Source organism: Trachinotus anak, unplaced genomic scaffold, assembly GCF_046630095.1.
Source record: "Trachinotus anak isolate AG129_WGS33_773 ecotype Australia unplaced genomic scaffold, CSIRO_AGI_Tana_v1 ptg000007l, whole genome shotgun sequence".
Taxonomy (NCBI): domain Eukaryota; kingdom Metazoa; phylum Chordata; class Actinopteri; order Carangiformes; family Carangidae; genus Trachinotus; species Trachinotus anak.
The window spans coordinates 8,828,837-8,854,952 of record NW_027273858.1 but is presented as its reverse complement, the minus strand read 5'-3'; the positions used below and the strand labels follow the sequence as shown (position 1 = coordinate 8,854,952).

The 26,116-nt window shown below is 39.5% G+C and overlaps 1 protein-coding gene across 7 annotated transcripts in view; it reads left to right on the top strand.

The window, feature by feature from the left end:
* The window catches only part of ryr2b (ryanodine receptor 2b (cardiac)), a 61,211-nt gene that overhangs the window by 21,080 nt on the left and 14,015 nt on the right, over window positions 1-26,116 (top strand). For all 7 annotated transcript variants that reach the window (XM_071480282.1, XM_071480281.1, XM_071480283.1 and 4 more), the window contains 48 exons: window positions 153-353; window positions 488-599; window positions 742-879; window positions 1,295-1,571; window positions 1,729-1,843; window positions 2,083-2,215; window positions 2,743-2,846; window positions 3,295-3,430; window positions 4,195-4,381; window positions 5,259-5,367; window positions 6,418-6,538; window positions 6,808-6,977; window positions 7,489-7,709; window positions 8,400-8,490; window positions 8,593-8,733; window positions 9,757-9,920; window positions 10,104-10,182; window positions 10,432-10,521; window positions 11,173-11,310; window positions 11,426-11,503; window positions 12,072-12,147; window positions 12,252-12,375; window positions 12,732-12,847; window positions 13,234-13,310; window positions 14,058-14,179; window positions 14,441-14,490; window positions 14,628-14,688; window positions 15,162-15,409; window positions 15,916-15,997; window positions 16,360-16,490; window positions 16,625-16,945; window positions 17,063-17,300; window positions 17,527-17,614; window positions 17,741-17,827; window positions 17,971-18,132; window positions 18,322-18,384; window positions 19,339-19,467; window positions 20,018-20,130; window positions 20,965-21,061; window positions 21,856-21,983; window positions 22,792-22,843; window positions 23,388-23,441; window positions 23,626-23,725; window positions 24,077-24,156; window positions 24,790-24,866; window positions 25,058-25,131; window positions 25,421-25,501; window positions 25,794-25,882. In XM_071480282.1, coding sequence (XP_071336383.1) covers window positions 153-353; window positions 488-599; window positions 742-879; window positions 1,295-1,571; window positions 1,729-1,843; window positions 2,083-2,215; window positions 2,743-2,846; window positions 3,295-3,430; window positions 4,195-4,381; window positions 5,259-5,367; window positions 6,418-6,538; window positions 6,808-6,977; window positions 7,489-7,709; window positions 8,400-8,490; window positions 8,593-8,733; window positions 9,757-9,920; window positions 10,104-10,182; window positions 10,432-10,521; window positions 11,173-11,310; window positions 11,426-11,503; window positions 12,072-12,147; window positions 12,252-12,375; window positions 12,732-12,847; window positions 13,234-13,310; window positions 14,058-14,179; window positions 14,441-14,490; window positions 14,628-14,688; window positions 15,162-15,409; window positions 15,916-15,997; window positions 16,360-16,490; window positions 16,625-16,945; window positions 17,063-17,300; window positions 17,527-17,614; window positions 17,741-17,827; window positions 17,971-18,132; window positions 18,322-18,384; window positions 19,339-19,467; window positions 20,018-20,130; window positions 20,965-21,061; window positions 21,856-21,983; window positions 22,792-22,843; window positions 23,388-23,441; window positions 23,626-23,725; window positions 24,077-24,156; window positions 24,790-24,866; window positions 25,058-25,131; window positions 25,421-25,501; window positions 25,794-25,882 — 5,925 coding nt within the window. The remainder of the gene's footprint in view (window positions 1-152; window positions 354-487; window positions 600-741; window positions 880-1,294; window positions 1,572-1,728; window positions 1,844-2,082; window positions 2,216-2,742; window positions 2,847-3,294; window positions 3,431-4,194; window positions 4,382-5,258; window positions 5,368-6,417; window positions 6,539-6,807; window positions 6,978-7,488; window positions 7,710-8,399; window positions 8,491-8,592; window positions 8,734-9,756; window positions 9,921-10,103; window positions 10,183-10,431; window positions 10,522-11,172; window positions 11,311-11,425; window positions 11,504-12,071; window positions 12,148-12,251; window positions 12,376-12,731; window positions 12,848-13,233; window positions 13,311-14,057; window positions 14,180-14,440; window positions 14,491-14,627; window positions 14,689-15,161; window positions 15,410-15,915; window positions 15,998-16,359; window positions 16,491-16,624; window positions 16,946-17,062; window positions 17,301-17,526; window positions 17,615-17,740; window positions 17,828-17,970; window positions 18,133-18,321; window positions 18,385-19,338; window positions 19,468-20,017; window positions 20,131-20,964; window positions 21,062-21,855; window positions 21,984-22,791; window positions 22,844-23,387; window positions 23,442-23,625; window positions 23,726-24,076; window positions 24,157-24,789; window positions 24,867-25,057; window positions 25,132-25,420; window positions 25,502-25,793; window positions 25,883-26,116) is intronic.

Genomic DNA, 26,116 nt, shown 5'->3' with positions numbered 1-26,116 from the left:
TGAACAAATGAGCAGATTTCTCTGACATGTTTACCTTTCTCCCCCTCCCACTGGTTGTAATTTCAGATTCGCTTCATATGTTGTGTTGTTACTTTCATATAAGCAGTTTAAAATGAATCATAAAAGATGATTTAATACATTTCTTTCTTCAGCTCTGCCATCTACTGTCCTACCTGTGTGACAGCCAGGTGCGCCACAGGGTAGAAGCTGTGGTCGCATTCTCTGACAACTTTGTGGGTCAGCTGCAGGAGAACCAACGCTTTCGCTACAACCAGGTCATGCAGGCACTCAACATGTCTGCTGCTCTAACTGCCCGCAAGACCAAGGAGTTCCGCTCACCTCCACAGGAGCAGGTTAAATGCACTGAAATCAGATTAGAAATGTTAGGAGGTGTAAAAAATGCAATGTAAAAAAGTTTGTGGTTTCTGCTTTGTTCCACATGCTGTATATTGTCTATACTGTTTGTCATCTGTCGATCTGTTCTTAGATCAACATGCTGCTGAGCTTCAGAGAGGATGAGCAGCAGGAGAACTGTCCATGTCCAGAGGAAATCCAACAACTCCTGCAAGACTTCCACCACCTCCTTAACACACACTGTGGTTGGAACGCTGTTTATTTTTGAGTGATTCATTATTAATTATTAATCTTCATTGAGCCAGAAACCTATGAAAAAGGTCTGGGGAGGCACTTACCATGATTGCCACTGAGGTGGTCTCATCTTATCTTGCTGTTATTGTGCAGGCATTGAATTGGACAGTGACTCAGAAGATGAAGAGCACGAGATGTCCGTAAAAGATCGACTCCTCAGTTTAGTGGCGAGAGTCTGTGGGCTGAGGAAGACACCTGTAGAAGCAGAGAAGTGTGGACCGCAGAATGCCAGTAAGTATATCTATGTTTTGAAAGCCCTCACTTTGAACATTTTTCATGCTGTGCTTTCCAAAACAATTGCTTTTTATCACTTAAACATTCCCTGTTAATAATTCAACTATACATGCAAACATGCATACAACATTTTATTTGGTTCAGGAACAATAGTAGATACAATCATAGCTGGGCTGTAATGACAGAAGAGTTTGATGAAAGTGGATATGTGAATGAGGATAACAAATATTAACCTTAACCAGTTGTTATGTTCAGGTCAACCTGTGGCGTATCTACTGTAACAGGTGTAAAAAAAATCTGCCTGTCGGTTTTTTCGTCATGCACCACAGCTGAACCTGCATTTTTTTAACACAAAGTTAGTGGGTTTCCAAACTTTGAAGTAATCACTTCTCACCTGCTGGTTCTTCCTCAGAGTCCCTCAAGAAGCTGATCTCTGATACGATGGTGTGCTGGGCCCAGGAGAGCGAGATGGAGGACCCTGAGCTGATAAGAGCTGTCTTCTCTTTGCTGCACCGCCAGTATCAGGGTCTCGGGGGCCAAATAGCAGGAGCACTCTGCAAAGCTTATACGATCAGCCAGGCGTCAGTGGAGGACACCATGACTCTACTGTCCTCCTTGGGCCAAATCCGCTCTCTCCTCAGTGTCCGCATGGGGAAAGAGGAGGAGAGGCTTATGATCAGAAGACTAGGGTAGGGGGAGATTTACAATGTGAATTGGAGTTTGCTTTTTTTGACACCTCTTGATCTGTGATGATTAGTATTGATTAATTTTCCAACACATATGCATCATCATATCCTCTGTGGTATGGTTTTTGCCATTTTCTTCTTTTTGTATTTTTGTGAACAGCGACATAATGAATAATAAAGTTTTCTACCAACATCCAAACCTAATGAGGACACTGGGAATGCATGAGACTGTCATGGAGGTGATGGTCAATGTTCTAGGAGAAGGGGAATCAAAGGTGAAATATAAATATAATTTGTAGTAATATGTGAAAAAAATGTGTGTAAATGAAAGAGGCAGGTCGTCAACTGTTGTTTAAGTCTTTTCATTTGTTGGTTATTTGAACAGAACTGATATTCCAAAGGTAAAAACAGCTATAGCTAATATAATTAATGGTTTCTGGATCATGTGCATCATTACTTGGGTAATACTCCATGCAGCAAATTACAGTACAGAACATAAATTTTCTTTTATTAGGAGATTGCCTTTCCCAAGATGGTAGCCAGCTGCTGTCGATTCCTGTGTTATTTTTGCCGGATCAGCCGTCACAATCAGGGAGCTCTGTTTGACCATCTCAGCTACCTGCTGGAAAACAGCAGTGTCGGACTCGGTAAATCACATTTTTACACTTGTCTGTGTCTATGCATAAGTGATGTGCAAAGTAACAGAAAGCCCTGTAGAATCTACTGTAATGCATTGCAATACAAAACCCTTTCATTACACTACAGAACTTGATTTGTTGAGTCTATAACTGTCAGTTCCGTGAGAGAGATGTTGATTCAGCTCTCGCAGTTTTTAGCTGCCATTTTAGTTTGTAGAGCTGCTGTAAGGATGGCATTAAATTTTCAATATCCAACTTATGAAAGTTTCACAAAGCAGATTGCTAAGTAAAATGTATTGCAGGACGGTTGCACTGAAGTCCATAGATATAAGTGTTATTGTGTCTGAGCTTTCTACTCTTTGCCAGGACATTATCTTGCACATACCATCCACTCTTAATGTGGAGGGTTACACTTTTGGACTGTAATAACCTTGTGATTGTGGTAGGTTCTTGCCCCCATGATAAGAAACCCCTCCAGCCTGACCTATGTAGTTCATGGATTGGTGTTCTCTTTGTTTTATGCCTTTGTCCCTTAGCATCACCGTCCATGCGTGGAGCCACTCCTCTAGATGTGGCAGCAGCCTCTGTAATGGATAATAACGAACTGGCCTTGGCTCTGAAGGAACCCGACCTAGAGAAGGTGAATTCATACTCTGTACTTCTCTTGCCAGTCTCCATTATGTCATGCATATATAGATCGGTGCCTCTCTCTACATTGAACATGGTCTGCCTTTGCTTATTGGTTTTCATTAACTGTGAGATCTTAGTATTCTCTGTACGTAATGCTCTGTGTTTACTCCCCACCACCTTCTTGCTGTTCATTGCTGTCATATCTAATGACGCCAACAGTAATATTGAGCAATACACTACATAATTCTACATAAAGTATCACGACTTGAAATCAAATGAGGGCAAAATCCATATCATACTTTTCAGTTCAGATTCCTAGAAAGGCATAATATTAAGACAACACAGATCACTTTCTCTTTGTTGTACCCCATTACTTGTAGCTACAATGTCCCGGTATCTAATCTAATCTAATCTAATCTAATCTAATCTAATCTAATCTAATCTAATCTAATCTAAAGGTGGTGCAGTACCTGGCAGGCTGTGGTCTCCAGAGCTGTCCGATGCTGGTGGCAAAAGGCTATCCTGATGTTGGATGGAACCCTGTAGAGGGCGAGCGTTACCTGGATTTTCTACGTTTTGCTGTTTTCTGCAATGGTAACCTGTTCGTTCTACCCATAAAGTTTATCCAATTCAGAACACATTCTGTGTTTTTAAATTACAAAATATCCACATTGCAGTTGTTTGCAAAAATTGTTGTAGACAGTCATGTTGATTTGATGATTCCAGTCAGTTGAAAATTTACTTTTTTACGTAAACTTTTTCATCCCTGTACAAAAATGTGATTAGCCTGGTTATTTTATTGAGCCATTTGTCTTAAACCATGTCTTTTTTTGGCAGCAAGAATAGTAAGAGCAAAATGCATAGCTGAAAAGCCATAAATGACTGCATTTTTTCATGCTGCTAATTAAGTAAGCTATTTGCAATAGTGGTAATTAATTTTCTGGTTCTTCTACTATTGATTTTCCTGACTGTGAAGAGGTGCCCAGAGGGCATCAGTTCAAATTGTCTTTGAGAGAATTGACAATTCAGCCAAAGGGCATTGACTTTCCCTACCACATATCTATCATGGATTTTATCTTTTTTTCTTTTTTCTATTCAGTCTATAAGCTGTACATATATTAACCTGTGTGTCATGTTTCTTTTGATCCTCTTATTGTGTATTTTCGATTTATCATTTTCTAGTTCTAAAAATTATAGTAGTTTTTTTATTTATTATAATAGTCTTTGCCATTTAATTTCTTCTGTTAGTAAAATATATTAAAAAGACAAAAATGTGACTGCTAACCCACAGGCAATCCATAATTTCATCCAGTCCACCAGTGGTTAGTCTTTATTTTCTATTTGTTCTTTGTCCACAGGTGAGAGTGTAGAGGAAAATGCTTATGTGGTATTGAAGTTGCTGATTCGTCGGCCTGAGTGTTTTGGCCCTGCCCTGCGGGGTGATGGGGGAAATGGTCTTCTAGCAGCCATGGAGGAAGCCATCAAGATCTCTGAGGACCCCTCTATGGACGGACCTTGCACCACGTATCAGTCCAACAGAACACTGTCAGTATAAGATGTGTGTGGACTAAAACTGGCATCACCATTTTGATAATGCTGCATACAAATTAACTTTGAATCTGTATTTCCAAAAAAATTGCTTTATTGAATACAAAGCAGCGTAATGGTGTACTGGTGTTCAGCTCTGCAGTAAATAGGCAACAGATTGCAAGATTGCAAACAATCAAGTAGTTTTATTGCATTACATTTTTATGAATTTTGTGGTGTAGATAAATACTTTTTGCTGTATCGCTTTCTTTCACTAATTTGTAATCTCCCTGCTTGTGCAGTGAAAGTTCATTGGCAAATGGGATCAAAGTTCAACGTAATTAATCTTAATCAGAGTCAAGAGGTTTTGTATTTGGTGAAGGATTTCATATAAATGCTACACTTTCTGTAAGCAGCATTGACAAATATCAAGTACACAATGAAAACATTTGTTTTAAAAATAGACATTGGAAAGTCATCTAGATTTAATTAAATACTGCATCAGACATAAGACTGTTCAGCACTGTTTTTTATGCCTTATCAAAATAAGTCTCTGGAGTAATTTTCTCCTGAGCTTTTTGGAACATTTCATTTCTGGAGCACAGCATCTGTGTTCCCTTGGTAATAGAGGTTAAATGTACAAAAATCCAAATTGCAAAAATGTAAACACAGATTATTTTCAAAAACTGACCTCTGCTCCCCCCACCTCTCTTGTCATCATTGTAACTGTCAGAATTAAAATAAAATTAAAGGTAATCAGTAAAGCTCTTCCCTTGCCTGGCTAATGTGCTGCTTTATTTAGAGATAACCAATTGTTTGATTCTGATAACAATCCTTATTGATTAATTTGAATTCATGACGTGCTTTTGACCATTATGATTATCTCCTGTAACAGAGACGTTGCCCAGGACCACGATGATGACCTCATTCACATGGGACACGCCATCATGACCTTCTATTCAGCCCTTATTGACTTGCTGGGGCGCTGCGCTCCAGAGATACATGTGAGTGTCTTTCCTGCCTTCAGTAGCCATTCTCCATCAATATCCATTGATGTCTAAGACAATGACGCCTAATGGAGGAAGTCTGCAAACTGCTTTTTAAAGAATGAGCGACAATGAGCCTCAAAACAAAAAAAAGTAATTTAATTGCTTTTACCTTTCCACATAATGGCTTGGTCCTCATACAGGATGTTCAGACATAAACAGAAAAATGAAATATTTAATATTAACTATGGGCATTTGTTAAGTGAAATAAAATGTCAGAATCACTGCTTCAATACCAATGACTACACTATGCATCTGATTAAACTCAACAGTGAAACATCTGTACGTTGTATTAATATACAGTGGGTGTAGAGAAAAACTATGTTCATAGTATACATTTTGTCGTATACTATATTGTTATCCTATGTACAGCATGTATGTACTACAGCTCTATGATGTCAATGAAAACATTAACCACTTTGGTGATATTTACTAGATTCCGACAGAGTTATTGTCTTAACCCTGTCTGAATATGGCCAACATGCACCACTAAGCACCGTGTGAGGTGAGCATGTGCACCAGACTGCCACCATAAGCGCCTGATAAAAATCACCTTTTGAGAGGATGCATTTCTTCATCCTGTAACAATGGGATTATAGTGCAAACACAAGACAAGGCTTATCTTTTGTGTTTGGGCTTTACTGACGTTCTAAAAAAGCATTATAAGCTTTAAAAATGAACGAAAAAGCAAAGGAAATTGTAATTTGTGTTATTACACGATGATGTTTCAGAAAATAAATCACTCTCAACTCACTTGCTAAACTTTGAGACAAATTGGATTTGCACTGCAAAATGAGCTGCAGCTCTACATCAGATGTCTAATATTTTATAGAATCAATATACATCCTAACACTGAACATACGAACAAAACAATATACATACTGTACATAACCTCACATAATCTTTGCTGATTGTTTTTGTCACTGTACATATTAAGCTCATCAGCGATTCTATGTAAGCTGTAAATGACTGACCAATGACAGTGTTTTGTTCTGAATTCTTGTCCAGTTAATTCAAGGAGGCAAAGGAGAAGCCATTCGCGTCCGTGCCATTCTGAGGTCGCTCATCCCCATTCCAGATCTTGAGGGAGTCATCAGCATCCCCTTTCAAATCCCTTCAGTGTCTAAAGGTTAAAATAGCCAATCACTCAATCTTACATCAGTACAGTACATTCAGCTTATATAAAGCTATTGCACAGAAACCTGGCTTGCCTGCTACGGCTGCCTGTTAAATTATGATTTTCTTTAGAATCTTATTAAAGACCCACCCCATGGTATTTTTGTTGTTACTGTGTCCCTTTGGCTCTCCTGCCATGTCACCATCCCGCATGTATATAGATAAATGTACAATATCCATTTGTCAATATGACCTTTCTCTACTATGTATTTGTGTCTCCAGATGGTCTGGTGGTTGAGCCTGACCTGTCTACAGTGTTCTGCCCAGACCACAAGGCAGCTATGGTTCTGTTCCTGGACCGGGTTTATGGCATTGAGAACCAGAGTTTTTTTCTGCACCTCCTAGAAGTTGGTTTCCTGCCTGACCTTCAGGCAGCTGTTTCGCTTGACACTGTGAGCAGAGAAAAGTTTCTTCCACTGTTCCCCTGCTTGACAGATTCAGTGTACCATTGTAGTAGTGACCTGTGACTTTGTATTGATCTGAGCTGCATCGTGTCACCAATGAAAAATATCCACCGCTCTGCCCTCCTGTCACCAGGATTGCAACTCATATCATTACTGTGATTGTTGAGAAATCCTCATAAACATGACTTCAGAAGACTTTGTTAAAAATAATTTTTGCACCTTACTAACATGAATAAATACTAATAATAATCAGTATTTAGTTTTCCATGAAACATTATAGTGTGCTTCCCTTCAGATAAAAAATTGATATAAAATTAATTCCATTTTCTCAATTTTCTTTATATAGACGCATGCAGTAATTTTTTGGTCTTTATGTTCATTCTGAAGAAACAGTGTTTGCATTTCTGATCACGGTCCTCATTTTTTCTTGCTGCCTCCTCACTACTTGTTTAGTTCCACTTAGGTAATTGGGCTCTGTGACCTTTCTTTTCCACTGCAGGCTGATTTAGGATCCACTGATATGGCCCTGGCCCTCAACAGATACTTGTGTACAGCTGTGCTTCCCCTGCTCACCAAATGTTCAGACCTCTTCTGTGGATTAGAGGACCACACACTGCTTGTTGACTCTCTCATCCAGGCAGTCTACAGTCTCTCCAGGGCCCTTAGCTTGACCAAGGCTCAGAGAGACACTATAGAAGATTGTTTGTTGGCTGTGTGCAGGTAGGGTTTTTAGTTGGTATGATGAAGCAGCCCACAGATGTAGGGCTCAGTCTCCACAAGGTTATTTTTGTTGCTGTAGCTATTGCTGTCTGCAGATATGATATTGATTTTTTTTAGGAAGTTGTCAATAGATTATATTAGATTGTTGTTAGATTTTATTAGATAGATGATGTTGAGAGACAATATTATTTTTAGTGTCTGCATCTTCTGTGGTCAGCAATTTTATTTATTTATTTTTTGCATTATTGCATTATTAGCTGCCTATATCCATTGATCTCACTGTCTTATTGCTATTTGACCAGATCATATTGAGAAGAGAAATGAGAAAATAGTAACAAAATATTGTTAGCTGATGAAGACATGCCAGTGCACTCTTATTCCCACTCATTATATTTAATGAATCACTATAAATTCTGTTTTTGCCCCATTCAGATATAATTTACCAGATTAAATCTGAATCTAAATGTTATCAATTCAATTTAGATCTTTCCTATGGCATCTTCTTAATTATGTATCAGTCTTCTGAGACATGATGATCAGTCATGATCGTGTGTGTGTGTGTGTGTGTGTGTGTGTGTGTGTGTGTGTGTGTGTGTGCGCGCGTGTGTGTGTGTGTGTGTGTGTGTGTGTGTGTGTGTGTGTGTGTGTGTGTATCTGCTCATACGACTCTGCGCTCATTGGTGTCCTCAGTAAACTCCAGCCATCTATGATGCAGCCCCTTCTTCGTCGTCTTGTCTTAGACGTTCCCCATCTCACAGACCACAGCAAGATGCCACTAAAGGTGAATACACAAATTGCAGTTTGCTACAATATGTGTGAAAATATATTAGTACACCAATGTAAAATGATCTGTTTTCTTGACTTTGGTCAATACTTTTGCCAGCTGTTGACCAGTCACTACGAGCAGAGGTGGAAGTACTACTTGCTAAGTGGTGGGCAGGTGGACCAGGGTTTGGCCTCTGAGGAGGAACTCCACCTGTCTAGAAAATTGTTCTGGGGAGTGTTTAAGGCCTTAGCAAAGAAGGTAAACTGTATTGAATACCTATATCAATCTTAAGATCACATTGTAATGATTTAAAATAACAATGATATTTTCCTTGGGAGTCAAAATTTCATTTCAATTCTCAATTCTCTCAAAGACATTCATTTTTTGACAGTGTAATCCTACCATCGATTAACTGCTTTTCTTTTTCTGTCCTGCTCAAAGTCCATTTCAGGAGAAACAGTAAAATGAGTTAGTTTTTCATACCCTGCTTTGCAGCTTTGCAGACTTGTTGGGAAGGTGAGAGTTGTAATCAATAACTGAATCATCTCTCAGTTCATCGTCAGCTTGCACCAAAATATTTCTGCCAAACACTTATCTGATTCAGAACATGAAAACATCAGAGAAATAAGCTCACAAGGTCACTCCAGGCCCACACGAGGTCCACATCAAACAACCTCAGAGACTGAGCTCACAGTCAGCATTACAAAGAATTGCTTACCTCAGAGAAATTACAGAGTAACTTACGATATACTGTATTAGTATGCGTATTGCAGATTGGTTACAACTGTAGAAGCATATTTTCTGATAGAAACATATTTGACTCATACCGTGTAGTAAGGAAAAGAGAAACTTCTTCTCTTTTATTGGGGCAGGGGATTTAGAGCCAGATTTCCATTGGAGAAATGGAATTTCTTGGCCACGTAGCCAGGTTTCTACCAGGGTTTTTACATGGCTGCATGTTTGCATGAGATAGACTTAATTCAAGGGAAGTATTTCTGCAACAGTTGTATGTCTTTGTATCCAAAATATTTCAATCCAAAATGTTTTTTTTAATTTGAAATAAATAAGCTGCTTTCCTCTACTGTATAATTTGTATGACTGTGTCTGTTTGTAAAGTCGAGACACATGCTCGAAAAAAAAAAAAAAAAAAAGAGACACATTGTTACTGTGGCAAAGCACCAGGAACCAGGCTTAAGCACTATCTGTCTTACCCTATTCTATGCTCTCACTTTCTCTCACCCACTCTGTTTCCTTTGCCCCTTTCCTTCTCCAACACTACAGCCCTATGAGCCTCAGCTATTTAGGCTGTGTGTCCAGTGCCTGGCTGCAGTGGCCAAGGCCCTGCCTCCTGACCACATGGACTCAAGCTGTGTGTCTCAGATGGAGAAAAAGACCTCCACAGACACGGATGGACACTTTGACCCCCAGCCTGTAGATACCTCCAGGTAAGATACTGACTGGCGATATTTACTGATTACGGTGGTTGATCATTTATATCATGAAGATGAGCTGTTCTGTTCCTGGGGAAGTGTTAGTGTTAGACAGAATTAACTTAACAAAGTACCACTATTCAAAGAGGTGTGAATATAAACATTTATTTTTATGCTCTATTTCTTTCCCTGCACTAGTGTGTCAGTGCCAGAGAGACTGGACTTTGTAGTGAACAAGTATGCAGAGCATACTCATGAGAAGTGGTCACTGGACAAGGTAATATCACAGTAATTACTCTTCTAATCTGAACGGCCTGTTGAAGTTGACAAAGTAGAGTTGATGTATGATATCCTGCTCAGGACTGAACCACCTATGAATACATGTCTAACATAATTTTTCAGCTTGACATTGTGAAAACATCTCTCTGTGCTGTGTGGTTGAGCTAGTATGTTGATGTCTGCATATTTTCTAATGTGTTTTTTTTTTTTTTTTTTTTTCACCAAATCTGTATGTTAACTCTGTCAGTTTGCCAATGGCTGGGTTCATGGGGAGCAGCTATGTGAGAACACCAAGGTTCACCCCCTCCTCAAGCCCTACAGGACTCTGGCTGAGAAGGTAGACCGGGAAATCAGTTTTTTTGTGTGTGTGTGTGTGTGTGTGTGTGTGTGTGTGTACTTGTACTTGCTACGTAGTGAGGACCAAAAAAAGTATTTTACTAACAGAGTAAGGACATTTTGGGAAAGTGAGGACATTTTGGCCGGTCCTCACTTTTTGAGACACCTTCAAATCACATTTTGAGGGTTAAGAGTTGGTTTTAGAGTTATGGTTAGAATTAGGTTTAGGTTAGGGTTATGGTTATGGTTATGGTTAGGCACTCAGTTGTGATGGTTAATATTAGGGTAAGAGGCTAGGGAATGCATTATGTCAATGAGTGTCCTCACTAAGATAGAAGTACAAGTGTGTGTGTGTGTGTGTGTGTGTGTGTGCACTTCAGTTAAGAAAGCACTAAACTGACAAATCCCAGAAACACTTGCATACCAAATGTGGTGAATGTAATATAAAAGATTAAAATACCTCGTTTGTGATTTCTGATTTACTACCCCACTGCCCTCCTTATGTAACTTGGTGTGTGGAGTCAACGCACTTCTTTTCAAGCTTTTGAAATATCAAAATAGTTCAAGCATGTTTTGCTATTCTCCTGTTCTTTGATGACCAGCTAAGTTTCACTTTTACGTGAGGATATACCCATATATATGAATTTCCTAGGAGAAGGAAGCATACCGCTGGGCCATTAAAGAGACAATAAAGACTATGCTGGCCTTTGGCTGGACTGTAGAGAGGACGAAAGAGGGAGATGCATTTGGCAAGCAAACCTGTACACGGAGAGTCTCTCAGGCTGGACAGGTATGTGTACTCCACAGTCCACATTCACTTAGCCATTGGGCACCAAACATGTCTGATGTAGTAAAAGTAATTTCATTCACTACCAAACTTTCACTAATGAATTTGTCTGTTCTAGTTGTCTTTTGAAGGAGCATCAACCTTTAGCCCCAAACCAATGGACATGAGCAGCATCACCTTATCATGGGAGCAGTGTGTAAGTAATTCATGTTTTTTCTGCTTTATACATCATTAGAGTAGGTACAACTTTGGTTCTACTTTAATCCTGGCACACGATCTGCAGAGGTGGTAACAATGGCCTATTGCCAGTTTTGTTGTTTATAAGGAAAAGTGATACTCATCTGGTGTAGCACAACTGGATAATCTAAATAAAATTTTCTTTCATGTAAACATGAACGTTCACATGAAAGGAGGAGGAGTTGTCAGATTAGGCAGTCCTGTCAGTGGCTTCTGCTAACACAGCTGCAGCTTAACTGCAGTGATGCAATTGTCTTCTAAAAGAACAAAGAAGTCAGAAAAAAAAAGAAGTGACTCCTGAAATGTGATGTCAGCCCTTAACATGTTGAGTTCTGTGCAATCAGATTTGGGAGACAGGACTAATTTTCCTTGATGCATTTCCCTGACAAAAGTAGTGTCCTTGTTGGAGATCTGTCTGCTGCTTTAAAAGGGAGTGAGATAAGGTGATGTATTTGGTCATTATTTATAGCTGCTCTGCGTCTGTGTATATGGTTTCTGTGTAAGAACTCATGTGTTCCCTTCTCTAGGCTATGGCTGAACAGTTAGCGGAAAACTATCACAATGCCTGGGCTAAGAGGAAGAAATCAGAACTTGAGAGTAAAGGTACTAAACTGTGTAATCAACAACTATTCTGTATTAGTTCCTTGAACTCCTCTCCTCTCCTCTCCTCTCCTCTCACACTGTAGTTGACCCATTTCTGTTCTCAGGCGGGGGTGGCCATTCAGTGCTTGTAACCTATGATACTCTGACTGCCAAAGAGAAGACAAAATTCCGAGAAAGGGCCCAGGATGTCCTTAAGTTCCTTCAGCTCAATGGCTACACTGTGTGGAGGTGAGTGCTGAATGAGCTTGTGATTGCAAACAGGGAATGTGATACAATATGTATGAGGTGGGTAGCAATAAGGTGTTCCATTTTCATATTTCATTGGTATTGTGGTCCTAACATCTGCATCGTAGCAATCAGACCCGTAACAACTTCCACCACAGGTCACCACCTGAAATACAGCTCTGTCAGTGAATAATATAATTGCATTGTCGCTTTGTCTTTCCAATAAAATTCTGGAGATTGCAACAAATTTCTGGAGATAAAACACACATTACTTATTATACACAATTGCAGTTAGAGCTTGCTGTCTGTCAGCAGCAGTTTTTTGGGTTGGTCCTGTTTGATTTCACTCCCATCTGCAGGGATCGGAAAACAGTGGAGATGGACTTCCCAGCCACAGCCAGCTGCTTCAGCTACACTCTCCTTCAGCGACTCCTGTGTCACACAGAGGAGGCCCAAGAGCGCATGTTGGAACTGGGTAACATTATAGTGATTATGAATGGATAGACCAAAAAAAAATCATGAATATAAAATAAAAGACTTTCACATTGTACATCCCAAAGGGATGAGTCCACCTCTCACGATAAAGGTTTGAACATATCAATGGGCCTTGAACCTTCACAGTTCATTTTATGAATTTAATGAGCAACAGTCTCTTGAGTCTACATTCAGGAAGGCTGCCTCAGGTTAGATTAGATTTGAACTATCACAGTATAGTTCAGACCAGGCTGGGATATGTCAGCCTGTCTTATGTTCAATTTTGTAGAAACACTTATTTTTTCTATTTTGTCCACAGTTGTAAGGTAGTTTCAGTCTTTGATTGTATAGGATTCATTATTCCATTGTGTTTTGTGTTTCCTCCAGAGGTGATGCAAGCCAGAGGACAGATGTCTAAAGGAGACAGAGTTCCACACCAGCAACCAATACATTTTTTCCCCAAGGTTTGCCTCAGATCAAATGCATATCTAAACACAATTAAAATCCACCATCTGATAAGTAGCATCTCACATTGATTTATCCCTGTCCCCCCCTAATTTTTCCTGTGACATTTTCTTTCTTCTCCTTAGCCTTTTTTCTCATTTCATTTACGTCATCTAATTAGTTTTGTTAGATGGTTGCCAGGGGCAACCCCTCTAAGTAAAACCCTTTGTGGCTGTGTAATTTACTTAACCAGTTTGGAAATCCATGTGGGCGTGTCGATTGCCATCAGGACATTGATTAAAGCTTCCCACACAGTTTCTGCCTCTGAGGAGTCAGCGAATGAAAAGGGTTTATTTTTCATTGATGGGACCCCCTGAGTCAGACCCAGTCAGCCTAGACCGTGAACAGTCATGCCTCAGATCTCTACACCTACACCTCCCACTCAACCACACACACATCTCTTGAGTCTGTCTGCATGTCCATCTGTCTGTCTGTGAATAACCACTGCTTCATAAGAAGCACTAATAGAGTGCAAAAAGTTTAATCTCTTTCCCCCACAGGTCCTCGTTGGGTCTATCATTAGGAACTTATGTTATACTGGCAGGCACTGCTCAGTTCCCCAGAACTTATTGACATTCTAGGCATGGTCACAAGAAGTTTGAAACATTTCAGGCAGAATTACGAGGAAATGTGTTAAACTAACCAAGTGATAAACTTGAGTTATCTATTTAATGTAATGATTGTTTGGAGATTTCTCCCTTCATCAGGTCATCCTTCCTCTTTTGGAACAATATGTGAAAAGCCACCATCTGTACTTCGTGTCTACTTCTCTCTGCTCAAGTGGTAACAGAACCCATGCCTCAAAAAAAGAAAAGGAGATGATTGCATGGTATGTGTTACCTACAACATAACATACAGTATGTTGATTATAGTAGTAGTATTTTAAAATGTTCTTATGCTCCTGCATATCATATTGTTATATAAGTCCTCATACATTTATCATAATAGTTGAAAAGTTTTATTTTATTAAAGTTTTAGTCACATAAGTTTCATTCTTCTATGCTGTCATTCCTCTAATTTTTCTGCCCTGTAATTACTTTTCCACTCCTCTCTTCTCATTATTTTACTTGTCTTTTCTCCTCATATCCAGCCTCTTTTGTAAGCTTGCAACCCTAGTGAGACACAGAATCTCACTCTTTGGTAAGGACAGTGTGGAAATAAAACTTCTTCAGACACAAATTTTTTCCACTTGTTCTCTTGTTTGGTGCTTCCTCAGTTTGCTCTTTAGTTGTCCACCAATGTGTCTATTTCATGTTCAAGTGTGTGTGTTTTCTCAGGAAGCGAAGCCTCATCAGTTGCAAGCTGCCTCCATGTTTTGGCTCAGGCTCTGGATGCCAGGTAGCTAGATGGCACTACTGTCACACTCTGCCTAAATCAATCTCCTCGCTCTGCCTGCGGTCAAATCAGTGTCACTCCACTACATCTAAAGATGAGAGGACTGGTGTAATTGAGCCACCGATACACTGATGCTATCTAATTGTGGTTGATATCACTTTTACTCCCTGAGGACAGTGCCTCTGAAGCATGACGCTAGAAGTGGAATCTTAGTTCAGCAGAATTTGATGTCATTTACACTTGTCTGAGAGATCGATTAGCAACTGATTTAGTCTGCTTAACTGCTTTTATTATAGTCATCCAAAAGAGTCACTGCATTAAACCATTAACATTTTCATTTTCTACATTTTTAATTTTCTGTTGTTCATATTGCAATATTTATTTTTGTAGAAAACAAATCATCTATTTTATTTATAAATAGTATACCCTGAATTTTTTTAATAAAGTTCAGTTTTTTTTTCACCCTTTTATCCTAGGACATTGATTAAGTTAGCCCCAGAGTCTATCCAAGCATCTCTGCACTCATTCTTTGAGGCAGCTGCAGCTGATCTGGAGATGACCGTGGAAAACCTTTCTGTGACATTGGTCCCTTTGCCTCAGAGTAGGAGTCAACAAGCTAGAGGCGTGGCCAAGGTTCTCAGCTACACAACCTCCACTCTTCTCCCCACCCTCACCTCCCTCTTCCAGCACCTTGGCAACCAAAACTATGGAGTGGACCTCCTGGGTAAGCGCTTCCTTGTTGTAGGTCTTTGTGAATGAATAAAATCTCAAATTATATATATTAGAAATGATTATATAATATGGTGCATTATGTTTACATACGCCCTAAAAGATACAGTTAAAAAATGGAGCATGTTGTATCATTTCCCAATTGCATAACAATCACCACAACCACCAGTCGTCAGTAGTTACATTGGTCTCCTGCCATATGCTAAGGAGCTGGATGAACAGCTGGCTTCCACACTCTGAAATCACTCAGGGCCACCCTCCCCTCAACTTCCTACCTTCCACATCTTTGAAACCCACTCTCATTAAATAATCTCAGTCATGGCCACAGAACAGCAGGAGCATATTGTCCCTTTCACTAATATCCTGGCCTTCCAGGAGACATTCATTCCAGCTGTTCTATCTCTCTGTGATTGTGGGCTGTCAGCTCTCTTACTGTCCTTTGCTGTCTCTGAAAGAAAATTTGCAAGGAACTCAGCTCTAAGCATCCCCTTGTCTTTCCAGTGGGAGGTATCCAGGTGTCCTGTTACAGGATCCTCAGCAGCCTCTACTCCCTTGGCAACAGTAGCAGCATCTACATGGAGGGGTACTGCCTGTTTTGCAGCGTGACAATGAAAATATGTGCTTTCAATCTATTTTTTTTTCTACATTTAATGTCTGTGCTGTAATCTTCTGCAGCTTACTTAGATATTTTATTGTTTTTATATACAATATTTTATATATACAAAATATATATAATATTTTTGAAATAATGAAAAACATAATTTGTCCATGTTGATTGATTTTACATTTGCGTTGTCCATCACAAGAAAATGGTAACTAAAAAGATTTGATAGGGAGAAATAATTCAATAAAAAAATAATTAATAATTCCTAGACTGAAAAGCTTGATGAAATGTGGACCTTAGGGCGTAAGCATGGAACTGACTAACAGTGCATATCTATTCAGACAAAGGCCAGCAGCAGGCGCTTGTCTGGCAGCCCTGACTGGAGCTTTTCCTGTATGTTTCCTGGAGCCAGCCCTCAACCAAAACAACCCTTACTCCATTTACAACACCCACAGTGCTACTGAGAGAGAAGGTAATAAAGAAACACACTGCATTAAACACACTGCATACACTTTGATATTTCTGTTAGTTTTGAATAGCTCTCACTCACCCCCACATTTTAACCCCCCGTTCCTCAGCCTTATTTTTCAAATCTGTTCCTGTTAGACCTGGGGTTGCCAGATCAGGTGGAGGACGTGTGTCCCCTCCTGCCTTCTCTGGAACAGGCTCTGGGGGAAGTAGAGGAGTTGGCAGGCGCTGGTGCTGGAGCTCGCCAGGCCCACTACATCCATGTCACAGAGGTCACCTTGCCCATGCTGTGCAGCTACATGTCCCGTTGGTGGCACTGGGGCCCTAAGGGCCAGTCAGCTAGCCCAATCTGCACCTCTGTCATTCCTCAGCATGCTAGTGACCTACTTGGCCACATCCTCCGTATCATCCATAACCATGTGGGTGCTAGCCAGGGTGACTGGATGAAACAGCTGGCAGGTGTGTGCAGTCATGTACAACACAGGGCTTATTTTATGGATATATTTCCTAATTCCACGTCAGTTATGCCTTTCATTCTTTTTTCCACTATTAACAGTTGTCAGTCGTGTCTTACAGTTTTTTCTCAGCCAATTATATTTGAAGCCCACACTGAGCTGCTAAAGAGCCACTTCCTGCCACTGATGGAGAAGTTAAAGAAGAGGGCAGAATGTGTGCTGCTGGAGGAGGAGCAGATGAAAGCAGAAGGGTGTTGTACCTCTGAAGCAGAGCTGCAGATACAGGAGAAGTTCACTGTACTGGTGCGAGACCTCTATGCCTTCTATCCCCTCCTCATCCCATTTGTGGACTCTAATCGGTAAGGCATGCTACCATGGAGCTTAGATGTGGGGAAGCAATCTTATTTGCTCCTTTGGCTCCAGGAGTAACTTGAAGTATTTATAGACTCAATGAAAATGACACTTTTACTGTATTTTATATTGACCTCATCCCATCAATAACTGCCATCTGGCATATTTACATTAAGCGTACCCAGGAATGTATTCTGGGGATAATGTGATGTTTTTTGTTCTGTTTTGTCTCAGAGCCAGCTGGTTGAAAGAGTCCAATCCTGAGGCTGAGCAGCTGTTCAGCATGGTGGCAGAGGTCTTTATATTCTGGGCCAAATCTCATGTGAGGATGACACATAATAGTGTTTTTTTTGTTTGTTTTTATTTTTTCTTATGTCAATATTATCCAAGTGGATTCGGTACCCTATTAATCATGTAACATTTTCCCCACATGTGTTTGTCACAACAGAATTTCAAATGGGAGGAACAGAACTATGTGGTCCAAAATGAAATAAACAACTTGACTTTCTTGGTCAACACTGACAAAATGTCCAAGGTTAGCCATATTTATAAATTGATATTATGCATCCGCAGATGTGCAAGAACTATATCTCATTGTAGGCACTTGTAGTAGTTGTATGACTGTGAGCAGAATCTCAAAAAAGGTTTTTTTTGTTTTCATGGCTTTTAAATACTCAGTTCAACCATGAGAAGAGGAGGCTGAAGAGGAAGGGCGATCGGTATTCCATGCACACCTCTCTCATTGTAGCTTCCATGAAGAGACTGCTTCCCGTGGGACTGAGGGTTTGTTTTCCAAATGACCAGAGCCTTATCATGTTGGCCAAGACTGGCTTCACTCAGGTTGGTTGGAAATGTGAACAATACAGTCATTAATGTCGACTCCGTGATGACAAAACCTTTTGAATCACAGTGTAATGAGTGTATTTCTTTGATAATCTGCAATGTGGTATGATAGTGAAGGTGAGTGTCTGAGAATACCTCTGTGGTGTATACAAACTACTTAATATTGGCCATTGTTTCCTTTAATAGAAGAACACAGAGGATGAGATCCGAGAATGTGTTTTCCGTGGCCTTATACATCTTCAGAGTCAGGTAAAGGCTGTCCCTTAATTTTGTGTTGTAAACATTTGTACAGCATTCGACTGAGTATCTTCAGTATCACTTCTATTTCAACACATTTTGGGAGGTTTTATTTCTTTGGGTTTGCACTAAAATCTTAGGCAGGATTCTTACATCGCAAAATTAAAGAAAATCCTAAAAGATAAATATATTGTCTGATGTGGTTAGTGACATTACTTTATCAGTCTATCCTTAGTTGGAGCAGAAACTGAGTGCAAATGCCAAGAAAAAGCTGATCTATCCTTTGTATGAAATCCTGTTCTTCACTATTCTCAATATAATTGAAGTGCATATCTTCTCCACATTCAGCCGACATTCTGCATATTCATTGACATGCCTGAGTACATGTGACTTTTAATTTGTTGAAGGCAGCAAGTGTGTGGTAAATTAAATTGAGGAACACTCTTGTAGCATCCAAAGCTGTTTTTTAATGATCTTGGTCAATGACTCATTGTTCACCAGAGACATCAATATGACATACTCACCATACTGTACAAAATATGCATGCAGTGTTTGTTTATTCATGCGTCAGTGATAAATATGTTTATTCATAAGACAGTGATGAAAAAATGAATTCTACTTTGTTATTAGCATGAACAAACTTTTTAAACAGACATTTGATCATATTTGTGCCCAGCCATTTATCCATCCTTTGTTAGTTGTTAAAAATCAACAGAGAATTCAAGCAAAATGGAGGAGGCAAGATTCAGGACTTGATTCCTTAATAATGACTGTTAGCGCTCCCATTTCCAGCCAAACTCCTTCACTCTTTCTTTCAAGTGTTTTGTCGAGTTAAAGGTGCTCGCTCTGAACTGTTGATTCTCTTCTTAATGCCATAAACCTTATTACTCTGGATTGAGGACTTCTCTGACAGCCTTTCTAAATGTGTTTTCAGTTGCTTGGATGAAAGTGCTGTTCTTCTTACAGGCATCAAATTGCCTGAAGCAGGAGCCCTGTTATGCTGAAAACATGAGCCGGCTAGGGGACATTACTGATGCCCAAAGGACCGTGGGCAGGATTGTGGGAATAGCTCAAGTCCTTTATTACCTGGACCAGGTGAGCTTTTTAAGAAGTATAAAAACTACCACAAAATCATTCAGATTTCCAATTTCAAATCTATCAAAAGAGTGTACTGATACTACCGATGATGCTTTCTTGTCACCAAATGACAAGTGACAAGAAGACACTTTTTGACAGCCAGACATTCTTTTTACAAAAGAATATTATGTTTGTCACAGCAGGGAAAGCACAGGTGTAAACAATGAAATTAAATTCCATTGAGCTGCTTCGATTTCAGGGTCTCGGTACTGTGCATGCTGGGTCACTGTCATGGCTGACTGGAATAGAATGGAGCCATTGTTAATGCTTTGAGTAACACCTGTTCTGGTCCTCTGATGACAAATCAAAATATCTGCTGTACAAAAGGAAAAAGGTCTTGTTGCTCTTTGACAGTATTAATAATTTCTTAAGGGTTAGGGTTAAGGTTAAGATGAAGGAGGCTGATTTATAATGTTAGAAGTTTGCACCCAGTAAGCACGAATGACAGACCACTGGAGGTTAATATACATTGACTTGTTACATTATTTGTCTCTGGTTTTGGGCTCAGGTGGAACACCCGCAGAGAAGTAAAAGACCAGCGTGGCACAAGGTCTTATCTAAACAGAGGAAACGAGCAGTGGTAGCCTGCCTAAGGATGGCTCCCCTCTATAACCTACCCAGGTACAAATGCATACTGTATATATGGATAGCTGGCTCACATAATAATAATAATAATAATAATAATAATAATAAGCATCATCATCATCATCATCATCATCATCATTATTTTTGGACGATAATAATTTCGACATGAAAGAGTAGCGACTCTACTCAGAGTAGAGTCAGCTGAGGTGATTCAGGCATCTGGTAAGGATGCCTCCTTTGGAAGTTTTCTGAGCATGCCCAACCATTTTGACCTGCTGATAGCCACAAAATGAGTCAAATCATCTTTTGATCACATTTTTCTGAATTAGTTTCTTTGGCTTAGAAAGATTTTTGTATTGTTCACACCAAGAAATAGTGAGGATATCAAACTGTACAGTAGTACTGTGGACTACAAATCTATTCAGTTGTGTAAATGGCAGCTCTGCATTGTACAGGAGACACTACTGTGATGGAGAGGTACTGTAAGGCCTGACTAGGCTATCAGTCACAGCCATATCCAAAGGGAGCAAATCAATTAGCATATTAAAAGCTTGTGGCTGTGTGCATTTGTGGTTGATTTATGAATATTATTTAGGTGTCTGTGTGTGTGTGTGTGTGTGTGTGTGCGTGCGTGCGTGTGTGTGAATTATAGCTGTAGTGTAGCACCCTGGTGGATGTAACAATCATCATCTTGGATTGGTAAAGGTCCGTGATGAATGAGTAGTAATGAATGTAATCAGAGCTTTTTTATAGTGTATTGCTTTCTGTCTGTGCTACCTGTTTTTCTGTCTCTTATTTGCATTTGTCTAATGCAAATAAGACAAATGTAAATCTCTTGTTTTCTCCTGGTTCTTTCTTCCTCACCCCCAGGCACAGAGCTGCCAACCTGTTCCTCCAAGGCTACAATAAATCTTGGATATCGGCTGAGGACCACAGCTTTGAGGAGAAGCTTGTTGAGGATTTAGCTGTGAGTGGAAAAGGAGGCCATATTGACATCAGTATATATAAAAGAGTAAAATAGACACACATAGACATTTTGAGTTTTCCATTAATAACCCAGAATTTTTTATTGTGAAATTTACCTCAAATTTGGCCCAAAATTGCATTACATTCACTGTTGATTCTGCATCCGTGATCCAGCAAGCAGCTAATTTGATATCCTGCACAGGCATTTTCTTGTCCTTAGTTAAGCTTTTTATGCAGCATATCCTCTAGAATACTAATCCCATCGACTCTGCTGCACCAGATTCACACTAAATACTAACACTGTAGTGAGCAAGCAAATTTTAAATGTATATTGACATTATGAGGTATGCCTAACTTTGTCGTGTTTTCAATGTAAAAACTCTACATTCTTGATTACATTCACAACTACTTGGTATAGTAGTTGTATTAGGAGTTGAATTTGGACAGGATTGGCAGAATTTCGGAGCCATTACAACATGGAGGCAGCACTACCTGCAGGACACCAATGACCATATGTAAACACTTTAAACATTTGAAATTTATCTAAAAAGTTAACACATCCAGACCTGTTTTGTATATGGAGAAAAAGTTCCACATGTGTTTGTTGAAGTTTGTTTTCACTGCACACATAAACTGTTACCCTGTTATGTACTGTATGTGTATTGTGTGCGTTTGCAAGAGAGAAAACCTGCAGTGTGTAAACTTAGGTCAGCCACCAGGGGTTGTGGATGGTCAGTGTGTGGCATTATTTAAGAGCACACATTAGCAGCTTCACTCTCTCTTTCTGGGCTGCAGAGGGGAGGAGTGATAAAGCTGTGTGGAGGCGACAGAGGGGAGGAAAAGGATGTGGAAGACGGTGCCAAACCAATCGATCCCCTCCTGCAGCTCATTACACTCTTCAGTCGAAGCGCCCTGACAGAGAGGTGCGTGTGTGTGTGTGTTCATTATCAAAGATCACATGCAGTAAAAGCCCCATTCTACTTTTATTACTGGTCATCACCCATCACCAAGAAAAATCAATATTAGATTGGTCAGAAGCGTGATTTTTTTTTTCTCTCTAACATCTGTGCCCATTGTTTTCAGACAGCCTTAAATCTGTTCAAATTATTATTATATTTTTGTCTTAGAAACTTTTTAAGGAGACATTGTGACAATACTACAATATTCCAATAGTGTTACCTGTATTTTGTCAGGTAGGTGATGCACTGACTGTACTTTCTTCTAATGCTGCTTGTCAAACAAAGATTTAACTAAGTATTCTTCTAGTATTCCTGTAGTGCTCTTTTTATTTATGCACGATTTGATCCACCAATCCCATTGAGGTATCGCTGTGATATTCATCATGATATTCCTAAAGAGACTCACGTACCATACATACCAGGTACGCTCACACATCTGAGACCATTACATAAAACAGTTTGGCTCCACATCACTGCAAATGCATTAGGGGTGGGGGAGCACTCCCAGTTGTGCAGTAGCTGCAGAGATGTGATCAAATCAGCCACATACCAGGTGGTACCGGTGTGGTCAATAAAACTGTTCAATGCCACTGCACAAACTTGTGAGTAAAATGGTCACAGTCTAGATCCAAACACTGCTCGGGGTGTTTTGAGATGGTGGTGGATCAGGATCAGATACAGATTGGCTTACACCCCGTCATTTCTAGAATGCTGCATCTGTCAATAAGTCGACATATGTTGATGTTATGTCATCTGTTATTCCTGTTCACAGTAAGCTTGGAAATGACAGTCTCTATACGTCCTACGCTGCTATTATGGCCAAGGTAATGGAACATGGAGAATTAGCTAAATGGTAGTATCTAAATATTTGCTGTTGTGTTCAAAATCATGTACTGAATCATGCAAGTCATGCAGTATTTGTTTGGGTTGACTGCCTGTTGTTATGTGTATACTATTATACTGTCAGGAAATTGTGTGGTGACATTGTATTTACAAAGTGTCCTGGTTATGAGGGACAGAGGAATGCTCAGTACAGGAGGGGAGACAAGAAAATAAAAAAGACCTGAAATTTTGCACTGTTGCAAAGGTTGTTCATATTGGGTTGAAGGCCAGTTACTAGCATCTACAGCACAGTAACAGCAATAAAAGACACTGACATAGAGACATAAACCATTTAATGTTATTTTTTTAATATTGCTTTATTTATTTATTGCTTCAGTGTCTTGGTGCATGTAACATGCAGTATATAACAAAAAGTGCATGTCAAAAATGGGGGTGGTCAATTTTGCATCTCTTCTATTTTTATTCATTGCATTTTCTACCTCTTTTTTTTTTTTATCACCACCCTGCATTCTCCATCTGCTTCAGAGTTGCCACAGAGAGGATGATGATGATGAAGAACAGGAGGTGGAAAGCTTTGAAGTGAGTGAATGGACGCTCACTTTTAAATACATGTTTGATGTTTCTTGTTTGATTTTTTTTCCATTGGTATAATAATAGATAAATGATGTACTCAATAATATTTAACAATTTAGTTATAGTCAGTGGACAAAGATTAAAATTGTATTAGATAAATACACATGACAACATGACTTGACCTGTCCAGGAGAAGGAGATGGAGAAACAGAAGTTGCTGTACCAGCAGGCCAGGTTGCATCTTCGTGGAGCTTCTGAGATGGTCCTGCAAACTATCAGTGCCAGCAAAGGTAGGAAGAGTTAATAAATTAAAGTAAATGACTCACACTGAGGCTGGTCTGTTCCCCTAGTTGTCTTTTAGCAAGTTGTTGTGTCTTTAGATGAGCAGCTTGTAAGCAAGAGGCTTTAGGTTTGCTGAATCCTGAACCAAGATGAGCTGACCCGCAGACTCAAAAGCTGAAATTAGAGTGAAGCTTTTCTTTGGGATTCATTTAATGTTCAGTTTCCCGAGACCAAAGGTGAAGATGGATAAAGAACATCAGAGTAGCCATTTAGTGTGCTTCACACTTTCCTTCAAATGTGCAGCATGATCTGTCAGTACTGTACATCTGATGATTGTGATCAATTTGAAATCCCATCAGGGACTATGGGCTCCATGATTGCCCCTACACTGAAGCTGGGTATTGCTGTTCTCAACGGAGGGAATGCCACTGTTCAACAGGTACAATACTGCATTGGTGTCTCCTTAAAACTGTACAAATATTTGTTTTTCTTGGGATCCCAGAAATAGGTTTGCATATGCACTGTCACTGACATTAGCCACTTCTCTATTTCAGGCAGGGACTTCAGCTTTTAATATCATGAAACAAGACACTTATAATTAACACAGATAGGATAAATAAGAGCTAAGATTAGATTAGGTGACACTAAGGAATGAGGTGATTGGCAGCAGCTAGATAAAATTGCTACATTAATTACATTTAGGAGGAACAAAACAAAATATAAGCATAATAATTCAGTATATTCAAAATTATATTAATGAATAAAAATAGACTGTGGAAGATGAAGGCTACTGTTGTAGCAGCTTCATATATTAAATGATGGGAAATGTTTTCACTTCATGGTGACGCATTCTGTGATGACTCACTAGTAACTCAGGGGATTTTGAATTTTCCTGCAGTAGTATTTTTGTTTAAATTAAGGGCTCTGTTTTCAGCATGTTCAATTCTTCTCTATTCGGAATGCATCACTTTCATATTATATGTCTTCTCATATCTCTAATCATACCTTCAGATGACATCCTGCTCCATTTGTCAGACCTTGTCTTTGATTCTTTGATGCTTTTGTTTGATAGAAAATGCTGGATTATCTGAGAGAGAAGCGAGATGTCGGCTTCTTTCAGAGCATGGCTGGACTCATGCGGTCATGTAGGTGAGTGAAAGAAAGGAAACCCACTGTCAAGATCTGTCAAATATCACAAAGGTTGGCAGGTGGCAGGCTTCAGATGCTGACTGATAAAATGGTTAGGATGCAAAATCTTTGCTTATCCTTTTTTTTTTTTGTGTGTGTGTGTGTGTGTGTGTGTGTGTGTGTGTGTGGGGGGGGGGTTTTCTGGTACCCAGTGTTCTGGATCTGAATGCATTTGAGAGGCAGAACAAAGCAGAAGGATTAGGCATGGCCATGGACGAGAGCTCAGGTACTGTATTCATATGGAAATAAAAAAATCCATTTCTGTGCAGCCATGTCAAGGCAGAGGAGCCAGCTGTGAGATCCCTGGCCTTGAACATACTCTAAATTCACACTCCAAATTCCTATTTTTTTTCTCTGCCTTTCTCAGTCTTGAATATTATTAACCGCTGTCTCCCTTCACTCTACTGTGACCTGATTTCTCTCCCTCTCTCTCATTCTCTTGTACCTTTCCCACAGTATTACTCCATTCCTTGCACTTTATACTTTTATTTCTTGCCTTTTTCTGCAAATCCCAGGAGAGAAGGTAATGCCTGACAAAGACCTAACCTGTGACCTTTTCCGGTTTCTACAGCTGCTCTGTGAAGGACACAACTCAGGTTATTTTCCCTACATGGTTTCCACAAACATAATGTTCACATTACGTATATTGATGTCTATGGAATAACAGACAAATGTTGTAAGAAAAACCAAAAAAGAAAACAGGCTTTGTTGTTTTTCACCTCAATGGCACTAGAAATTATGCTAATAAGAGCTTAGCACTGATTCATAATTACTGTGCAACACATTGGTTTTGCTCTAGTGGATGTCCACTGTCCACACAGGGTGAAATACATTGTAATGTTCTTTACACATTGTATTCAAAATGCTCCTGTTTTCTTCATGTGTTAGATTTCCAGAATTACTTGAGAACACAATCAGGCAACAACACCACTGTCAACATCATTATATCCACCGTGGATTATTTACTAAGAGTACAGGTAAGCCTGCAGTGATAGGGTTTTCTTTCTGATGCTGGAATGACTCACTAAGCAAAACTAGTAAATGACTGTTCCAGTTATTTATCAGAAACATTTCTAAAACCAGAATGGTTTGATGATCACTATAAGCCTTTACTTTGCTACTGTGTGAATACAAGTTCATCTGTCGTCAGTTTAAAGATCCTCCAATCTTAAATTCATTATAATGTAATGATCAACAGTATTTATTCTTTT